Below are 21,541 nucleotides of genomic sequence, written 5' to 3'. Positions count from 1 at the left end.
AAAGTTAACATGTTGAAATTGTATTAATTCATCTTGCCTTTTTTCATTCATTAATGTTAAAAACAACATTTTCTCTATCCTAGGATTTTTTTTTGGGAAAAAAATCATCAAAAAGCAGCATTTTAACACCACATCAAACCATCAAACCGATTATCGGCTCAGGCTTAATCCCTAATAATTGAAGCAAAAAGCAAACGTCATCTTTGTGAAGGCCACGTTTCGGTATGGGATCCCATTACGTAGATTGAAACAGCACAGACACGTGATTCGGGGACTTCCTCGGGCGACACTCACACACGCACACACACACACACACGCGCGCACACACACGTGTTGCAAAGCAGTGTCATGACCGAGCGATGTCGATGCATCTCAATGCCGCCGTAACATCTCAGGCACACTCGTTCTGAAGTGATTCCCATGAATAATGCATGAGTCAGCGTTATAGCGTGTCAAGTTCTTGTACCCCCCCCCCCCCCCCCCCCCACCCCTCCTTCCATCACGTTGGCTTTTCTCCGCCTGCTGTCGGAGATGAAGCTGGCCGTTTCTTGCTTTTGTGTCACCAGAAGCGGATCGGTACGGCACGCCGCAGCGCTTCCACTTCCTGTCGCCGTTTTCTTTGGTCTTTTCTCCCGCGCCGAGACGATTAGCCCATTTGGGATAAATAGAGGACAATCTGGATAATTACGTGCGTCGTGCCTCTTAAATGAGACAATGCGCCGCTTAGCACGCTATTTGACTGAATGGCTTCGGGTTCTCAGACAAAAGAAAGCGGAGGGATCCGCCTCATTCGGAATCGGAATCTATTAGATGGAAAATGAAAGGCGGGAATTTTGAGACTAGGTTGAAGGTCACTGATGATGATGACGATGACGCTCAACGAAGAACGGCTTTTAATTTATTCGCTTTTTCACACGAAGGCAGTTTTCATGTTTGTTTATAATATAATAAAACACATGAATAACAAGCAGATTTATTAGGGCTCAACCGGATTAATTGCAACCAAAAATATCCATCCACCAGGCGACAACATTAAAACATTAAAATGTAAGAAATACACAAATGTATAATTTTAATATATCAAAAAAATCATTTCGGACTGTAAGCCGTTCACTCTTTGAACTTTGACGCTTAAAGTCCACTGTTGCCGATCTGCAGTTTTTTTTACTAGCCACTAGGGGGCAATCGTTCAGTTAAAAAAAAGGGATTTAACGCGAGTATTGAGTTTGAGTTTGAACTTCTATTTTCCTCGCCACCATTGACACTCTGCACTCGTAAACACAATCAGGCATTTATTGTTGTGTTGGTGCAGTATTCTAACAATCCGAGTGTTTTGGTGTTATTTTCAACCTTGTTGGTGCTGCTTTTATTTCTAAACATGCAGGTGTGTTCAATCTGCTCAGGTAACGACCACTCACCTGCTTTCTGGGTCATGTGATTTAGCAAGTTGAGCTGTGATTGGCTTTTATCTGAGCCCTGAGTATGTGATGTCATTTTCACTTAATAGCAAGTAGAAAAATGTGTTTTTGAAGGTATTAATTGTATGTAAAACATAATTTAGTTATTAAATTATTTAATTAATAAAACTTAAGTAATTTTTTTATTGCTGAAAATGACCACCGTAAATTTTCACGCTTTGAGCCCTGCAGCAAATAGTACGATATAGCATATTTGCAATTTTGTTTTTTTTTTTTTACCCACCCTCAAGGGGCACTCTTCACTAGTAAGCACAATCAGGCGTGTTATCGTTGTGTTGGTGCAGTATCCTACCAATCCGAGTGTGTTGGTGTCATGTTGAAAATATATTAGTAATGCTCTTATTCCTAGTGCAGGTATATTGAAAATCCATCTTTCTCCATAAATATCTCATATTACAAGCTGCGGTTTATAGTCTGGTGTGGCCTATACATGAAAAAAAAATCCTGTTAAATTTTTGTTGGTGCGGTTTATGGCCGGAAATGTACGGTGCTCAACTAATATTACATATTATTATACGCTGTATTTATTAAATATATTACCAAAAAAATGGAGTGCAGGATTACTGCATACAGCACTGAGGTGCAAAGAAGAGGAATCCAAAAAACTGCTGCTGGCATTCACGTGAACTCATCTGTCTCACGCAGCACACCTCTAACTCTCTTCCCCGCATCCTTCCCTCCCTCCCTCCCTCCCTCCCTCCCTCCCCCCTCCCTCGCTGTAGTTGTTCTACCGTGTGACAGAGGAGCGGGCTCGCCAGGCAGAGCTCTACTTGGTGGGCATGGTGTGCTACTACGGCAAGCACTACTCCACCTTCTTCTTCCAGACCAAGATACGCAAATGGATGTACTTCGACGATGCCCACGTCAAGGAGGTGCGTTTGAAGTGTCCAAATGTGATTGTGCGCTAAGGTCGTTTAGATGTGAGCGGTACGTAGGAACGTGCCAGTGAGTAGAAGTGAAGCTATATGTCCTTGCTCACATGATAGCAATACTGCAGATGTGTCTGACCTTCTGCTTCGGGCGATAAATTCTACATGCTCTCTCTTAATGTGGATTCATTTACTCGCTTTTCATATGTGTGTCTATGGCGGTGGTGGTGGTGGTGGTGGGGGGGGTTCCGATATGTCTCCAGATCGGCCCTAAGTGGAAGGACGTGGTGTCCCGTTGTATCAAAGGCCATTATCAGCCCCTGCTGCTACTCTACGCCGACCCCCGTGGGACGCCGGTGATACTGCAGGAGAGCGCCAGCCCCTGCGCCGACGCCGACCCGCCGCTGGAGCTCCAGCGCTGCAGCAGCAAGGCCGGCTACGACAGCGAAGACTCGGGTACGCGCGCCGACACGCGTCGGATCACGGTACAGGGGGATAGGGTCCGTACTGCGTCCCGAACCACTAGAAGATCCTTTTGAACTGATTTTATGACATTAAAACTTTGCAAAGCCATTGCACAAATGGAGCAAAGACTTTTGCTAACGATCCAGGCTAAACCTGGCTCCTCCCCTCGCATTCAATATCACTTTTAACAGTGGTTTTCAAACTATGTTCAATCCTGTACCCCTGTGAAAAAAAAACAAAAAAACCCCAAACATTTGTAATGGTAGCTTATGCGTATTTTTTTTCAGCAACCTCAGTCAATAAATAGATTGTATTGTTTTTGAATTATCTGCTGAAGAATTGCATCACTAATAAGCATGCATATCCATGTGTTTTTACAATATAGCAATTGGTTGCTGCAAGTTCTAATTTATTGGTTCTTAATTTGAAAAGGAAAATGCTAATATGCTGTTTCTGTCATAGCTTTAAAAAACAACGAAGTGCATTTTCTGATTCCTGAAGAAACACTGTTAAAATCTCATGTACCCCCTGAGGTGCATTCTCTAACCCCCAGTGGTATGTTTACACACATTTAAGAACTGCTGACAAGATCTTAAGATCTTAAACAGTCAATGTCAGGTGTCACCAAAGTGGTGCCCACGGGGCTCTACTTTGAATTATTTTTTTCTATTTTTGTCTTTTAAAGAAATATTGATATAGTTTACTATATTTGAGAAAAAAACTTGAACAGGTCAAAGGTCAGCATTGTAGCGAATGACCACATCATAGCAAGAAAAGCTCGTAGGAGAAACAAGCATGACGAGGGGTATTCATCCCTAAATAATGTGAGAAAATGTATTATTTAAGAAGTGCATTTCAAACAGGTAGCGCTTCACATTAATCGCTACCTAAAATTAGGTCTCAGTTCTCAAAAAGCTTGGTGACCTCTGTTCAAAATGACGTATCAACGCAACATCGGTATAATTCCTATTAGACAGTGGTTTGGCGCCATCTTGTGGCAGTGAGGGCATTGCCAAACAGTCAAAAACAGTGTGTGTGTGTATATATATATATATATATATATATATATATATATATATATATATATATATATATATATATATATATATATATATATATATATATATATATACACACACACACACACAAACAGACACACGCCTTATGAAAGCATTAGTGTTTTATTATGATTTATGATGAAAATTGTTCAGCCCGAGATTTTACTCAGACAAAATATGGAGTGTACTCCGCCGCTGTCCTTAAATCAACTGAAATAGGCTCCAGCTCACTGAACGGACGGATGGTTATTAGGGAAATAAACAATTTGTCATATTATATCACCTCGTACCTTATCCACGAATGGTGACTGTCAGTTTTTTCCCCCCCAAAAACAAATGTGGCGCTTGAGCTCAAACATTCGCCCACCCCTGGATTACACACGTGTCGATCATCCGGAGGTCGAACTTTAACCTCCTAATCCCCCCCCCCCCACGCACCCACCCGTCGTCATTTCTCCTAAACATATGGGAGCCGGGGATTAACAGGCAAAGGTCTCCCTTTAGGTCGGGAGCCGTCCATTTCCAGCGACACCCGCACGGACTCGTCGACGGACAGCTGCAGCCATCGCGCCTACCGCAGCCGGCCGCTGCACCAGTCCACAGGCAGTCACCTATCCAGCGACTCCCAGACCACCGTGGTCTGCAACTACGATCTTGGAACGTCATCGCACGGCGCAGACGCAGGAGGTACCGGTTTATTCTCAGCTATGGGAGTTAGTTTTCAATCTTAAAGGGCCTAAATGATGTTAAACAGTTAAATATATGCATAAAATTTACTTTTGGCACATTGCCGATTTAATTCCTTTTTAAATATGAGTTGTATGTTTAGAGTTGATATCTCTAAACAGGAAATGAAATGTCTCGTTTACTGAAGCCGTGCCTCTCCCCGTGTGGCTGCCTCGTCCCCTTCATGACGTCTTTCAATGCCAGCCGGCCACAAAACAACTAGTCATCAATCATCTTGACCGCTCACCCAAAGAAGAATATTCCAACAGAGTGAAGACGGACGTGTTACTGCCAAAAACTTTTTTTTTTTTTTTTAAAGAGTTAGGTTTGGAGTCATAACAAGCAAAACAGCGTCAATCCGCCACTCTCACTACAACATGTCCCATCTATCAAATCAGTCCCCGTGGGAACCCAGTATTTATAACGCTAGTTCCACCAGTGGGTGAATTATTTACTACTGCCGTTGCTATGTGCTTCCAAACACATATTTTTGCAACCTAGGCAATTTCTATCGTGAAACGTTCCTGTTTACCTGGCTGACTCGGTGCAAAATCATTCTTCCTAAAATAAAACAAAAAGACGTGCAAAAGTGGGAGTGTATTTACCTTTGCACTGGAGGTACAAGGGGTGTTAAGGGGAGGTACGAATTTCTTCTGTCGTCGTAGGTTTTTCTCATCACGGTTATCTGCTTCCTCCCTCCAGAGTCAGCAGTGGAGGGTCCTCCCCGGCCACCCTCTCCTCCCCTGCAGGAGTACAAGGAGACGGCCGTCTTCCTGCTCTCGTCACGCCGGCCGCTCACCTCCTCCTCGTCTTCCTCTCGACCCCTGTCCTCCTCCTCGTCTTCTGGGGTGGGAGGCTGCGAGGGTGGGGTCGGGGGGCCTCACTGGGAGGATGAGAGCACCAGCAGCGAGAGCAAGTCCAGGTACCGCCCGTTTTGTATCAGCTGATTGGTTGACACATGACGGGGTAGCGGACCATTGTCTATTTGTGGTTCAGTTCCTCTGGTGGCTGCTACCGGCCCACCTGGAGGCCCCGGAGAGAAGCCCTGAACATCGACAGCATCTTCTCGGGCCACAACCAACGAATCTGCTCTCAGGGCTACCACACCCTGCCGGGACCCTCTCACCCGCCGCCCCCCCGGCCGCCGTTACCTTGCGTACGCCCCACCACGCCCACGCCGCGGAGCTCGCAACCTTCGGGGGGCAGGGACGCGGCAGAACCGGAGGTGAGATTCGGGCAGGTCGGCCAGCCCGAGACTCTGGGACGGACGATGGGACCGCCGGCCCCTCCTCCCCTGAGGGGGGCGGAGCACCAGCCCCGCTTGATACAGAGGATGGAGAGCGGCTATGAAAGCAGCGAGAGGAACAGCAGCAGTCCTGATAGGTGGGAAAACGTCCCTTCAAATCTGATGCCCGCGTAGACAACTCACTCGACAGCCTTTTTAACCGTCAGGGAGGTGGGGCAACCGAAACGGGCGCTGACGTCCGGACCGTCATGGCGCTCAGTGCCCAAGTCAAAGAGCACCGGTGCTATCCTGCAGGAGCTGCCCTCGCCTGGCTGGTGTGCCGCCAACAACCCTGGTAAGTTTTATTTTTGGTTAACCCTGATGCGGGATTTTTCCCAATCCTTTGAAGACACGAGGGAGCTGAAATTTCACCCAGGTAGTGACATCATGTCAATTTTTAACATGGCACGACCACTTAATTATCACACTACCAGGAGTGTGCCATTCTTTAGCTAATTTACATTTTGGACCTATTTGAAAATATGTCAAAACACATTTTGTAAATAAATTCGAACATCCTTGTAAGCTAATGCTAAAAACATAATATTGCTGATGTTATAGCGTATGCACATTAGCATCCTGTAGCGTTTTGGGAACTAATTTAGCCTCCATATACATTTAGGAACTATTTGAAAATCCCGCGGTGTTGATTTCTCAGGGCGCAGCGAGCTAGACGAGCTCCAGGAGGAGGTGGCCAGGAGAGCCCGTCAGCAGGAGCAGCAGAAGCGCAAAGAGGCGGAGCAAGAGGCCGCCATGGGCTTCAACCCCAAACCCAGCAAATTCATGGACCTGGATCAGCTCCAGCACCAGGGTACGACCAACTTCCTTTTCAAACTCCGCCTCTGGGGATCGTTTTGTAAAATAGGCTCACTCGCATATGTAAATGTCTCAGTCTGACCTCTCGTCCTCGTTCCCATCTGCTCGTCTGTCCCTGCATTTGGTAACACCCTTCACCGCTCACCTTTTCGTTACCGTGACGCTCGTTCATGTCACACTGATTTTCGGGGATGCGAGCAAAATGTTTTGTGAGGAAGGAAGTTTTAAATCTGCTGATGTTTTGAAAATAGAAGGCCTTAAATCCCTTTTTAAAAAATGACACGTAATCCTTAAATCCACCGTTCAAAGGTCCTATAGAGGTCACATTGTTTTTAAAGAGTGACTTTTTAATGATTGGGTACAAATACAGTCGATGGGGCTGTTGAGTTCCCACGCAGTCTTCAAGTAGGGAAAATATAGAGATAAATGTAGAATAAATGTATCTTGTACCAAATGGTTTGGAGAATTAACTCAGTTCAATTTATTCAATTTCAATTTCAAAAATAATATGTTTGTTTATTTATTTATTTTAGGAGTTCAGACATTTATTGTCAAGGATTATAATCTAATCTAATCTAATCTAATCTAATATAATTATGTAATAATAATAACTATTATTGTTATTGCATAAACATTTTTTTAATTTATTATTATTAGATATTGTACTTTATTTACATACATATATAATATTAATATTACATAATAATCATCAACATAATCATAATTATTATGTAAATATGTTTTTTATTTATTATTATGATTAGATATTATATTTTAAATTAATATGTTTTTTTTTCAAAGATTTGGATTAAAGGCAGGTCTAAAAATGGCACTAAATGTATTTAATACTGAAATAATCAATTACTTGAGGTAATTATGCAAGGTAATCGAGTACTTTGTTTAATTGAGTACCAAGATAATTAATTAATTAATGCACTGAAGTACTGAGGTAATCGATAACTTAAATACACAAAGTAAATTGCCATTACTTTAGTACATGAGTAATTGGTTCCTTAAGTACTATAGCAATCAATGACTTTAGTACATGATTCATGTTTTATCATCCACTTCAGACCCTCTTTTAAAACACTTTTTTTCTTTAAAATGTTCCATGAAATTTAATGTCTGGAATCTTAAATGTCAAAATTGAACGAGTAAATTTAATGCCTAAGCATTGAATTTCTCAATCGAAGAATTGACAGCTACAGCGTGGCTGAAGTTCACGAGTGCAATGATGTAAAAAGTAAACTCACCCATTTGTATTTAGCAATGTCTGCTACACCGCTAATGCTAATTAACACATATAATTTGTCGTCTTATTGCTGCATTCACTTGTAATTATTCAATTGGAATCTTTTTCCCTGTTTGTTGCAAAGTGAGATAACGGGCGTTACTTTCTTGTAAACGCTATTTGCTCCTTGAAGTTGTTGGCAGAATGAGGATGTTTGTGTTTGGCTGTGTTTCCGTGCACCAGAAAAAAAGATGCTTTCATATTCAGCGCCCTGCTTTTGCTAGTAGCCAACATTCTCGTTAGAAAAGGCGGAAGAGGAAATGGCCAAATGCCAGCAGGAAGGAGCCAGTGAAATGCAGCCCACTGGCTGTCAATCTAATGAAAGTTGATCTCGCTTTTGCAATATTTGGGATAAGATGGCTCATGGCTCAATGCGAGTGAGCAGATTTAATTATGGCAAGAAATATGCAGTCAAAATATGCTCATTGTTCCTTGGAGTATTTTGACAAAAGTAACTGTTGAAAAAAACCTGCAATAAATAAATAAATAAATCCTAAATTATAAACGTCTGGCAGCAAATAATCGTGGGAAATCTGGCGAGGAAATGTATATTTTTCCTCTTGGTATGCGCGTGCAACTCATCACGGGTTTCTGTGTATGTGTGTTGTGATCGGAAATGAGAGTGATAGCGCTCTACTACCCTCTATCGACAGCTTTGGGTTTTGCAACTACTATAAGGAAAGCGCCGGTTCACAAGATATTTAGCAAAATGTCCTCACAGTGACATTGAGGCGTTTTTATTATTGATCTCTACAAAGACATAGTTTGTCTGTGTGTGTGGCCCACAGCAAGAAAATATCAAAATCTGGTCTCACGTGGACATAAGGACATGTCTGTGTGTAATTTACGTTTATGTCGCTCAGATAATTAAAAGATATTCCCACAGAGGCAAAAAACATGAAAACATGTGCATGACTGTTGCCTATTTTATGCAGTGCTTATAAGGAAATACTGTAACGACTCTTTGTGACCCACAGCAAAAAAATGTCAAAATATGTTCTATACACGGGCGTAAAGACATGTATGTCCCCATAAGAACGTGAAAACAAGTCTTTGTGTGAGTTTGTGGCATACACTTAAGAAGTTGCAAAGCTCTCATGGTCTTTACTGGGAGAAACATGCAGTAGTGTGTTTGTGGCCCACAGAAAAAAAGTCAAATGTGGTCTGCAGATGGACATAAGACGTTTTAAAGAAAAAAAAAAAAGTCAAAATATGGTCTGCACATGCAAAAAATACGTGTATGTGTGTTTAAGACCTAAATCTCAGAAAAAGTAGTCATCACAAAGACACAAAGATATTGCATTTGTATTTGTAGTGTGTTTGTGGCCCACAGCAAAGAAGTTTCAAATTGCGGTCCCCAGAAGGACACGTTAAAGCGTGCTCCCCGTCACGACAAGAAAACAGGTTCCAGTGTTTGTGTGTGGCAAACAACAAAGAAGTAGCAACGCTCTCATGGCCTTCACTGCGACATAAACATGCAGTCGTAATAATGATAATAATAATTGTCAAAACACGGTCTGCGCATGGACATAAAGACCTGTTTGTGTGTTTGACCAAGACAAAGAGACATTGCATTTGTGTTTGGTGTGTGTGTGTTCGTGTGTGTGCGTGAACTGCAGGTGTGGAGGTTTTCCCCCCGGCTCAGCGCTAAGTAAATCTGTACGCGGATTATTAGATGTGTGTCCTGTCCGTCATCCTGTGTGTTTGTGTGCGTAGTGTGTGGACGAAACTAAAACGCACACTCACACACACAAGTAACCTTGATAAAGTGTGAGGACGACAGATGGCTTCACTATCGGCGCGCTTACATAAGCACCGTGCAGCATCCGTATCGATGCGTTCAAGGCCCCTCGTAACGGCCCGGAGAAAAGATTCTCTTGACCTTGGATTTATGACTTACTAAGCGCAGTCTTCGCGTTGATGCGTAAACACTCGTCGGTCACTTGATTAGGTACGCCTGCGCTGTCGGCCTTGACGAAAACAGAAATGCTTCCCGTTTCCGGTGCAAAATATCGCATGCAGGTGTACCTAATATAATGACCGGTGAGTATGAATGGGCAAACAAACAAAAGAAAAGATGGAAGAGTTCAAACATTTTCAAATTTCACATTTCCTCCCTCCAGCACATCTGAATTTGAAAGTGTTTCCAAACTTTTGGCTGGTATTTTATTCCGTATAATAATAATATAAATAACAATGTAAAATATAAACAAATATATTAAAAACATACATAATAATAGTATAATATATATTAATATTATAAAATACATAAAAAGGTATTTAAAATTAAAAGGAATAAATAATAAAATGATATAAAATAGTATATATACATATATATTTCAAATAAAACAATAAATATAATATAATAATAATACAATAAATAACAGTGTATAATAACAGTCCATAATATATGTGAATAGGGAAAACAAAAGAAACTAGATCAATAAAATAAATATAATAATAATAATACACTATATGTATAACAGCAATAATATGGAAATAAGAAAAACTAGAAAAATATAGCAATAAATCAAGAAATAATCATGAATAATAACAGTATATATGTATGTATTTGTAAAATAAATATTCTAAATATATAGGAAAAATAAAATCTAATAAAAAAAAATAATAATGCAAATATTAATCAAATTAATATTTTAAATAAAATAATAAACATAAAATAAGAAAATATATGATAGTAAAACACAATAAATAATTGTAATTGTAGAATATATATATATATATATATATATATATATATATATATATATATATATATAAACCCCCCCCCCCCTCCTATGACTCGATCACGCAAACAGCGTGTGGCGGGCGGGCGCGCCCCACTTCAGCGACGCCCACTTTCTCCATGGCCCAGCATAACCAGTCTATCTGCTTGTGTCTTCTTCTCTCCTCCCTCATGGCCGCGTGCCGTCGCGTCGCGGGTTCAGCTGTGCTCAGACCCCCGCGCGAGCCTAGCGCTCCTAGCGCCGCGTGCGTGAGGAGCCCTAAAGGCAGGCGGGAACAGGAAGCGCAGCAACGGGAGGCAGGAAACGCCCCCCGCCCGCAGGGTCCTTGCAGGTATACGCGCCGCCCGTCGCCGCCGTCGGCCACCTGCGGACTCCTCGTCTGTTTTTCCCGCGCTTTTTTGTCCCGCGCATCCCGTCGCGTGTTCCTCGCTTGCCTGGGCTGGGAGAGAGACAGTTGTCTTTTTTTTTTTTTTTTTTTGTCCTGCGCTTTCCCTTTTTGTGTGCGCCGTGTTTTGTGTCGTGCTGTGTGTTGTGCTGCTGCGCTTTTTGGGCGCGGACCCTGAAGGCATCATTTTTTTCGCTAAAATCGCTAAATCGGCTTGAGAATCACGCGAGATTTGACGCCATCCTGCAAAACGCCAGATTTAAATGCTGTCAAATACATTAAGAGCTTTGGAATTTTAAGTTATTTTCTTTAAAAAAATGTACAACTGTGCTAGGAATGTCATTTCAGGTCATAAAGCATCAGCCGCATCGTGAAGCTTATTAGAAAAAAAATATGCATGCAAAGCTATAATCTTGGAAAAGGGAATTTACGGAATTTATCTTTTATTATAATCAAAAAATTCTGTCAAAAATTCTTCCTAATTTCAATTATGTAATTATTAGTCTGGAGATTATTTAAAAAAAAGGATTCAAAAAATAAAATAAAATTTGACGAGTACTGTATTTTATGAAAAAAGTGACTTCATTTAAATTTTAAGAATAATAATTCCAGCAATAATTCTTCCTAATTTCGAATATTCTGGTATCTATAATTAAGATAAAAAGGAAAAAAAAAAACGTAAAATCGATGGTGTTTCTTATTTTTTGACTGGTATTGTATTTCATGAAAAAAAAGTATTTTTGCTCAAATAAATCCATCAATATTTTTTCCTAATGTTGATGACTTAATATTGTTCTACAATTATTAATTAAAATTATTAAAAAAATATTAAATTAAATTATTAAATTATTAAAATTATTTAAAAAAAAGCCCCGATTAATAAGGTATTTAAGTAATGTATTTCATTTGTAAAAATTGACTTAATTTTTTTCAATCAAAAAATTCCAATAATTCTTTCTATTTAATTATGAATCTACATTTCAGAAAATTATTTTAAAAAGGAAAAAAAAAATCCCCCAGTAAATTAAAAGGGTTTCTACGGTATTTCATGAAAAAAAGTCACTTAATGTGTTAATGAATTAATTAAAACAATGAAAATTATTATCTACCATAGAAAAAAACATTTTTTAGTCTTAAAAATAGAAATCCACTCACCCGACATGTCTGTACAGTTTTCCTATCTATCAGTTTTTCTGATTGGCTGGAATTACACATGCTCCTACTGCTTAAAAGCGTTAGCTTAAATCCTCTACCAAAAATGTCCTTACCCGGTACGGAAGCGGTACGATACACTTCGTGCTTCCCGTCTCCTTTTTTTTTTTTTTTTTTACATCCCACCTCTATTGATCAACACAGGCTTCTGATTTATAACTGCTGCTGCAAAGCCTGCTGGGTAATTACTAAGGCTGAAAGAGTTGATGTGGGGAGCAGGGCACGTACGCACACACACGCGTGGGGGGTGTTCTATCGGAGTGGGGACTTCTCATTGACATAAAGCGATTCCTTGCCTCTAAATTTGTAATAAAATTCCTCTTTTTGTTGTCATCATAACTTTAAATTAATTATAACGATAACCTTAATATTGTATTGTCTATCAAAGTTTTTATATTCTATATTTAGAGTTTGTATATATTAAAACGTGGTGTTTGGTCCCCCCTATGCAGCAAAAAACCAAAGACACACACAGACACGTTCTAAAAGCATGTCTTGACCCTCTAAGAGGTCTGAATTGGTAGGCTCCAATAAAACGGCTCTAAAAGAGCAAGACGTCCTAACAAGGACTGTAAAACCTGAACTTTGGTCCCCGCCATTTCACAAAAACTAAGGACACACACACAAGGGTTTATTTTTCCTTTGTAGTGGGGACATCACATTGAAAATGCTTTTCTTAGCCCCTAACTCTAGCCCATACCAAAATGGTCCCCGTAAGTGCAAGAGGTCCTCACAAAGAGTGCAAAACCTGGACTTTGGTCCCCACCATGTCACAAAAACCAAGGAGGCACACAAGGCTTTATTTTTACATTGTCGCGGGGACATCCGAGTGAAAATGCATTTGTTAGCCCGTAACCAACACAACAGACTACCTAACTCTTTACCCTGACCAAAATGGTAACCGCAAATGCAAGAGGTCCTCACAAAGAGTGAAAAACCTGGACTTTGGTCCCCACCATGTCCCCAAAACCAAGGAGACACACACAAGGCTTTATTTTTACATTGTAGTGTGGACATCAGAGTGAAAATGCATTTGTTAGCCCCTATCCATCACAACAGACTACCTAACTGTTTACCCTGACCAAAATGGTCCCCGCAAGTGCAAGAGGTCCTCACAAAGAGTGCAAAACCTGGACTTTGGTCCCCACCATGTCCCAAAAACCAAGGACACACACATAAGGCTTTATTTTTACCTTGTAGTGTGGACATCAGAGTGAAAATGCATTTGTTAGTCCCTAACCATCACAACAGACGACCTAACTCTTTACCCTGACCAAAATGGTCCCCGCGAGTGCAAGAGGTCCTCACAAAGACAGTAAAAGCCATAATTTGCTTCAGACACCAAGGGCACACGTACACGCGCCCACACACACAAGCAGATAAGACACGCAAATAGGATCCACTAATGTGCCACATACATCACTTGCCTGCATGTAAATCAAGGAGGCGGTACGGCGGGCTGCTGAGAGCCAATTACTTTGCGCGGCATTGACGTATGACGCCGCGCCGGCACGCTGCTCCAAGATGGCTGTTTGGAAAGTCTGATTAAAGCGCATGATAGGCTGGAATCATGCAGTGTGTGCGTGAGAAGATCCTAAAGGTTTGAGAAGACCCTCCACACATCACCAGGCCCTATGTGTGTATAAATTCTTGCACGGCTATACTCGTGAGCACCAATTTGTGTTTTTTATTGAGTCGTGCCCTCGCTTGTTCAAACCTCTTTGTGAGGGTAAAGACTTGCTTTTAAAGTTTAGCTTTGAATTGGATTAAGGGATAGGAAATGCAATTCCTCAATGGGATGTCCACACAAGTGTAGTACGGCCATACACACCGTGCGTGTTCCTGTACGGCGGTATTTGCGGGGACTGTTTTGAGTTTTCGAACAGCAGTGAGGATATTTTCATGTCCTCACTTGTTTGGACCTGTTTTTGTGGGTCAAGACTTACTTTTATAGCGGCGGTGTCAAACATATGGCCCGCGGGCTGGATTCGGTCCCCAAGGAGGTTTAATCAGGCCCCCAAGACGTTTTTGCCAATCATTAAGAATAAAAAAGAAAACAAATGGTGAATAAATTGTATCATTCTGAGCCGAATTACTGGATATCTGTGTTTTAATTGTAATTATTTGTTTATTTACTTTTCATTCATCTAATGTGTTCTACTCAAAATTATGTATTTTTTAAACAAATGATGACAAGATCTCAGAAAATTTCCAAGTTCATGCAACTTAAGGAAAAATGCCTTGTGATACATAGGGGACCAAAAAGGACATTTTTACTTTAATATAATTTATTTAAATTTAATTAAAAAAAAAAAAAACAGTTTACAGTTTGCAACTTGAGGATTGAATTTCTTACCTGCGACCCCTAAAATGAATTTGACACCCCTGTTTTAGAGTATAGCTTTGAATTGGGTTAAGGTTTAGGGTTAGCTAATCATTTTTGAGGGTTAAGGTTAGGAGCTAGGAAATCCATGGTCAACATATGTCCTCACAAGTATAGCCAAACAAACGCGCGTGTGTGTTTTTGATGGTCCCACAAAGCACCTGACAGCCAAACTTTTTTGTGTCGTCCTCTCGCCAGTGAACAGCCTGGCCCGGTCCAAGTATTGCTGACGCCCAATCAGGAGGAGGAAGAGGACCAGGCGGCCAATCAGGATGCGGCTCGCGGGAGCCAGGACCCGCCCCCTCCGCCTCCACCTCCACCCCGCCGCCAGCCGCCGGCTCCTCCCCGTCCGGCGCTCACCCTCAGCATCGCCCACCCGTGCGCCCCCTCCGCTGACGTGGGCGGGGGGGTGAGGCTGTGCGAGTTGCTCCAGGCCGGGGGGGTGAGCGTCAGGCCCCTGGGGAGGCACTTGGCCATATCCCTGCCGTCGCTCCCGCTGCGCTTTTGGGAGGCGCCCGTCACGCTCCCCCCTCCTCCCCCCGTCGCCAAGCCCATCGCGCCTGTCTGGCAGCCCCCCCAGCCCAGCGCCGCCCCCGCCCCCCGGGCTTGGCCTCCCTCCGACGGCGCCGCCCGCCATTGGTCCTCCTGGAGTCTGGACCGCCCCGACGCCATGGTGACGCCCTACGACACCCCGCCGGACCGCTGCTCTGCCGTCCCCCCCCAAGCGGCCGGGCCGGGTCGGCACCCCGCCCGGGGGAACTCGGCCTCCCGGCGTGCCTCGGGGCAACGCGTTTGTGAGCGCGAGGAGGCGGAGCTAACGGAACTCGACACCCTTTACCAGGCCAGCCTGCAGGCCGGAAGGACAGGTACGCGCCCCTGCGCTGTCCTTCAAAAGTTTTGGGTCACTTACATTCACGCCTACTCTGATCGGGGAAAAGTCGAGCGAGATCATTTTTTTAGACAAAAGTACGTAGAGGTGCAGTGATTGAAAATTCGTTGATTACTCACCTGTTTCTAAATTCGCTCGTGTGAAATTTGCAAGCTGAGCTGTGATTGTTCCCGCGCAGGCTACAGCCCATCGGAGCGGCTCATCTCCAGGGTGGGGGGGCAGGCTCGCTCCAGAACCCCCAATGCAGACATGGAGAGGAGCGTGTTTGGGCCGGAGGGCGCCAGCACCCCCACCTACCTCAACAAGGTGATCCCCGCCCCCTTTTTTTTGCCCCACCATTCACTTATCCGACATCTTTTCCTCTCTCCCCGTGCAGCCAATGATGTTGCAGGGTCTGCGTTTGGGGGCGGGTCCAGACGAGGAGGGGGACAACCCGAGGAGAATGGGACGCAGCCTGAGCGGCACGGTGGTTGTGACCCCGCGCCACGCCCGTCTGACCGCCACCCGCAGTTTTGTAAGTCCTTATCTCTGCTGCCCCCTTGTGGCTCAGCATGACAACACACCGCTTCCCTCCTTGTTTCTTCTTCTTCTTCTTTGTGTGCTCTCCAAGGCGAAGCAAGCTGATGTCAGTGTGTCCTCCTCCCATTGCTTGCTTCCTCTGTCCTGAGTCTGTCGCTCGCTATTCCACCTCTTCCATGCTCTTCATCACCAACACTTTGTCATCACCACCTCCCTCCTCCGCCTCACAGGTAAACATCACACTGCGTTACCTGAACAACCTGCATTCTGTTTATCGATTTAATCGAGGTTGTATGATGATGAAAGTATTAGAAATTGGGATTTGGAGTGCAATTTTCTACGCATATATTGCTCAAGGCTCTTTACAAAAGAATCAAATTCATCCAGTCACGCGCACATCCATAATATACTTTGTTCTCGGAAGACTGATCTTAAAAATATCACGTTCAGCTCGGCGTGGCCGAGTACCGATACTTGGTATCAGTATTGGGCTAAAACCAGGCTTATTTCAAGGTATCGACTCTACATGTCGGATGTCGATACCAGTATCTGATACTGATACGCAAAAACTCTGAAAATATTGTGTTAATTTAACCCTTGAGCAATATTATGCAAAATTCAGTTTTATATCCTAGGCATTTCACATCAAAGGGAAAGTATTGAAAGAAGGTTTAGGGACACTAGGGAGCTGAAATTTCACCCAGATGCCGACAACATGTCAAAGTTCAACATGGCACGCTCACCAGTTATCGCACTAACATCAAAGACATTTCACATGAAAGGGATAGCATTGAAAGAAGACAATAGGGACACTAGGGAGCTGAAATTTCACCTAGATGCTGACAACATGTCAAAGTTCAACATGGTACGATCACAAATTATCACACTAACATCAAAGACATTTCACATGAAAGGGATAGCATTAAAAGAAGGGTTAGGGACACGAGGGAGCTGAAATTTCACCTAGAGGCTGACAACATGTCAAAGTTCAACATGGTACCATCATAAGTTATCACACTAACATCAAAGACATTTCACATGAAAGGGATAGCATTAAAAGAAGGGTTAGGGACACTAGGGAGCTGAAATTTCACCCAGATGCTGACAACATGTCAAAGTTCAACATGGTACGATCACCAGTTATCGCACTAACATCAAAGACATTTTACATGAAAGGGATAACATTGAAAGAAGACAATAGGGAGCTGAAATTTCACCCAGATGGTGACACAGCTACTTAGGTATCACACTCCCATTAAAGGCATGTCACATGAAAAGTTGAAAATTTGAAAGAAGACACTATGGAGCTGAAATTTGACCCAGATGGTGACAACATGTCAACATGACATGGCCACTTAGTTATCACACTACCAGGCTAAAATACTGCGGGAATGATGTGGAAGAAAATGACCCAAAAAGGTCCAAATACCGCAAAAGAAAATTGATTTTGTCATAGATAGTTGTGGTATCTACTTTATACTGGTATTGATAAGTACTCAAGAATGGATAAAAATAAGTGATATCAAACATGAATTAATCTTGGTTTTTATCCTTTGGCTCCAAAATTTGACCTACGTTGGTGTGTGATTGTCCATTTTTGTCCACATTTCCACTTGGCGTTTTTCTTCGTGTTTTCAGGAGTTGTCGGGCAGCGCCGGGAGTTTCTGGCTGTGCCTGACGGGCGTCAAACTGCCCTCCGACCAGGGTCCCGCTCGGCCTCACTGATCGAGCTCGGCCTGAATCGGACGCACGCCGCTCACGCGCAAACACGCACGCACGCACCCGCAGCGCAACGTAGAGACCCCCTGCTTCGCCCCCCCCCTAACCCCACCCCACCCCACTATCTGTCTATGCAGTCACTCTTGACCCCGAAAACCTCAAAGCTCTCCCGTTGTCGCTCCCCTACGGACGCTTTGTGGGGACGCTCCCAGTAGCCACGCCTCTTCCTCTTTCTCCACGGGCATTTCCTGGCGGACACGTAGCAGCGGAACTGTTTCTGATAGACAGCCATATTTTCTCTTTTTGTTGTTATTTTATTTTATTTTTTTGTCCAAGGCCGTGTACAGAATATGTATGAACTCCGTATGTTAACAAATAAGACCTTATGGAATGTTAATGAATATTCAACATAGGTGTGGGGGTGCACTTCACAAGTGTGGAAGCAGGACGATTTTTGTGCCCCGCCGCCCTCCTCCTTTTTCCGAATTTTTCATCCCGGCTCACCTACCTGAATGACAGCTCTCCCGTTTCTACCGGGAGATTGAACAAGAAAAGCGCCTCCTCCGTTAAATCTTTTCATTCCTGGCAGATTTTTGATTTTTTTTTTTTTTCTTGACTATATTTTCTTTCAAATATGAAGGCTTCACATTAGGGTTACATAAGTCACTCTTAACTTGATAGTGTTAGGCTTTGGGTTAAGGTTACTTTTACACTCAAGGGTTACATACAGTGCAGAGGGTATAAAAAGTCTACACACCCCTGGTAAAAACTGGAAAAAAAAAGGTTTTGCATTCATTCACTGCCATTGACGACTATACACGTCAAAGAACGAGTGTTACTGGGCCTGCGCAATGAGTCAAAATACAACCCATAAAACAAAAAGAACAAAACAAATCAAATTGAATAAACATTATTCTCATTAACTCCAAAAAGATTCAGTTGTTCTGGCTGAAGGCTTTTGATTGGCTTTTGATTTGAAATTGAAATGTTTATTTGCTTGACCAAAGGAGGGTCTAAAATGGCTGGGAGGAAATTAATCAAGTGCTAATCAATTACTTTAGATCATTGACTCATTCAATGCCAGGGACGTATTTTCACGTTGTTGAGGTGTCTGGGTTTCATGACATACAATATAATCCGTTTAATATATTGTTTAATTATGTAAATATCAATACTTTGTGATCAAGGGGTTGAAGAATTCTGAATGTGTGTAAAAAATGGCACAAAAAGTCATAGCTATCAACATTTTCTCTTGGGTGTATAGGTGACCAAAAGGGGTGTCTTTAACGCTGCCTGTTTAAAATAATAATAATACTAATAATAAATATGTAGTTAGTATCAATAATTTGTGATCAAGGGGTTGAAGAATTCTGAATGTGTGTAAAAAAATGGCACAAAAAGTCATAGCTATCAACATTTTCTCTTGGGTATATAGGTGACCAAAAGGGGTGTCCTTAACTCTGCCTGTTCAAAAAAAATTAATAATAATAATTATGTAGTCAGTATCAATAATTTGTGATCAAGGGGTTGAAGAATTCTGAATGTGTTAAAAATGGCAGAAAAAGTCATAGCTATCAACATTTTCCCTTGGGTCTATAGGTGACCAAAAGAGGTGTCCTTAACTCTGCCTGTTTAAAAAAAAAAAAATATATATATATATATATATGTAGTTAGTATCAATAATTTGTGATCAAAGGGTTGAAGAATTCTGAATGTGTTAAAAATGGCAGAAAAAGTCATAGCTATCAACATTTTCCCTTGGGTCTAATGGTGACCAAAAGAGGTGTCCTTAACTCTGCCTGTCTAAAAAAAAAAAAAAAACAAACATTTTTTTTTTTTTTTTTTTTTACATTAATGATGAAAGAGTTGAAACAGGTCTCATATTTGAAGCTGCTATTTTAGCAGGGGTGTGTAGACTTTTTATGTCCACTATATGTCCGTTTGTCGGGTGAGATGTGAGAATGTAGCAATGGGCTTTCTTCACGGAACGAGGCTTTGACTTTCGTGCACTTTGCGAGGCGGATGCGGCGGTTGAAAAAAATAGAAGTGCACTTTATATTAGGGAAGGATGTTTGACGGAAAAAAAGGGATGCTTGTTTCACTCTAAAATGGTCCTCAGGTCAAAAAAAAAAAAAAAAAAAAGCAGTGATACACTTTATTATACCGAATAGGCCAAGACATACAGTACATGTTGCTTTATACGCTGTATTATGAGGTCTATTTTCAGCCGCTAATGCGCTGAGAGATGTCAACCAGTTGTACAGTCACAACCCCCCCTTTACTAAGCTAGATTTATGATATGCTTTACATGCCGGGGGGGGAAAAAAATAGATCGTTGTAACTAAACCAAAGGTTTGGCGTTTTTTCCCCGGAGGTGTTTTCATTTCTCTTTTTTATGTTTGTTTTGAGGTTGCGTGAGAATGTAGCCCAATTGTAGCGCTTGAGTCCGCTATGCAAGTCGAGCCTCTCAGCGGGAGGAGCACCACACAAAAACCGTCCCACCCACCGCCACCATCACGAGGAGATTTCATGTTTAATGCTGCTGGTGAACTTTGTTGTTCTGCATCTATTTACGCTATAGTTTCAACCAATGGAATGCAAAAACAAAAAAAGAGAGAGAGGGGGAATGAATGTAAACTAAAGGGAGAAAGCGCACGTGGAGGTATAATATATAGTTGATGTTTGTGTGTGTAAAAAGGGGGTAGTAGAGTGGTCACAAGGGGTAAAAGAGGGAACCTGTATTTTTGCAATAAAGTTATTACTACCAATGCACTCCCACAGGGGGCATAACCACCGTATAAGGCCTCCTTTGCTGTGTCTGAAAATACAGATTCTGTCCCATTAAATGGATGGACATCGTCGTGCTATTGAGAAAAACCTACAAATAAGGAATTGTTCTGTGTTCGAATGAAAACTTTGACATTTTTCAACTAGAGGGAAAAAAACCCCCACAAAACTGTTAAATAATTAAAAAAAAAAATATAGCATATTCGCCACTAAATATCCAAACAAATGTGTTGGCCAAAAAAAAAAAAAAATATGTATATACATATATGCTGTATACACACGCAAATTTACACGTTTTTCACATAAACATTCATATATACGGTGTAAACACATATTCATAAATACATACATGCACATGTATTGATATCTACATATATATGTATATAATCTCTAAACTGGTCTTTAGAATATTAATATTAAAATAAAAATAAATAAATAAAAACTATAATTTCGAGTAATATGCAAGGTACATTCTTTAATAAAAACAAAAGAATGAATTTTGGAAAAAAAAAGCGTTCCCAAAACATCTTTTTGAGAAACATGTTAGTGATGTTGATTGGCAAAAGTAGAGAAACATGCACATCATTTAAAAAACGAACAAAATCCTATATTTTTTTTTTTTAGGAAATGTGGAAAGAACCGAAAGCACGATTGCCGTTTTATATTATGAATCGCGCACACATTTTAATAGCAAAAAAAAAATTGCCTTGTAATAAACTAGTGACCACTAGGTGGCAAAAGTGACATACTCTACTCAGACTTGACGGTAAGAAGCGTCTGTTTACATTGAAAAATACAATTAGAAAATAAAATAGATAAATCAAAGATTCATATTTTGGCAAAAATATGAATTATAGAGACTAAAGGAGAATATTTTTGGTGTTTTTGTTGAATCAAGCATTATTTTATGGG

At 41.7% G+C, this 21,541-nt stretch overlaps 1 protein-coding gene across 2 annotated transcripts in view; it reads left to right on the top strand.

Moving 5' to 3' along the window:
- LOC148409717 (ubiquitin carboxyl-terminal hydrolase 54-like) overlaps positions 1-20,643 on the top strand; it is a 48,224-nt gene extending 27,581 nt beyond the window's left edge. The window contains exons 9-21 of one of the 2 annotated variants that reach the window (XR_015868391.1): positions 2,201-2,350; positions 2,611-2,803; positions 4,375-4,557; positions 5,299-5,518; positions 5,593-5,979; positions 6,049-6,176; positions 6,540-6,692; positions 10,937-11,066; positions 14,914-15,581; positions 15,783-15,910; positions 15,981-16,118; positions 16,215-16,353; positions 17,762-20,643. Coding sequence is in view for 1 of the 2 variants with exons in the window: in XM_088439063.1 (XP_088295189.1) it covers positions 2,201-2,350; positions 2,611-2,803; positions 4,375-4,557; positions 5,299-5,518; positions 5,593-5,979; positions 6,049-6,176; positions 6,540-6,692; positions 10,937-11,066; positions 14,914-15,581; positions 15,783-15,910; positions 15,981-16,118; positions 17,762-17,848 (2,565 nt within the window). In the remaining variant the exon portion in view is untranslated. The remainder of the gene's footprint in view (positions 1-2,200; positions 2,351-2,610; positions 2,804-4,374; positions 4,558-5,298; positions 5,519-5,592; positions 5,980-6,048; positions 6,177-6,539; positions 6,693-10,936; positions 11,067-14,913; positions 15,582-15,782; positions 15,911-15,980; positions 16,119-16,214; positions 16,354-17,761) is intronic. The other variant, XM_088439063.1, reaches the window with a different exon arrangement.
- Positions 20,644-21,541: the final 898 nt, after the last annotated feature.

Source organism: Hippichthys cyanospilos, chromosome 17, assembly GCF_059441005.1.
Source record: "Hippichthys cyanospilos isolate Australia breed blue-spotted pipefish chromosome 17, RoL_Hcya_1.0, whole genome shotgun sequence".
In the NCBI taxonomy this organism is placed as follows: Eukaryota; Metazoa; Chordata; class Actinopteri; order Syngnathiformes; family Syngnathidae; genus Hippichthys; species Hippichthys cyanospilos.
The sequence above is the reverse complement of the archived record's forward strand: the minus strand, read 5'-3'. Positions and strand labels throughout refer to the sequence as shown.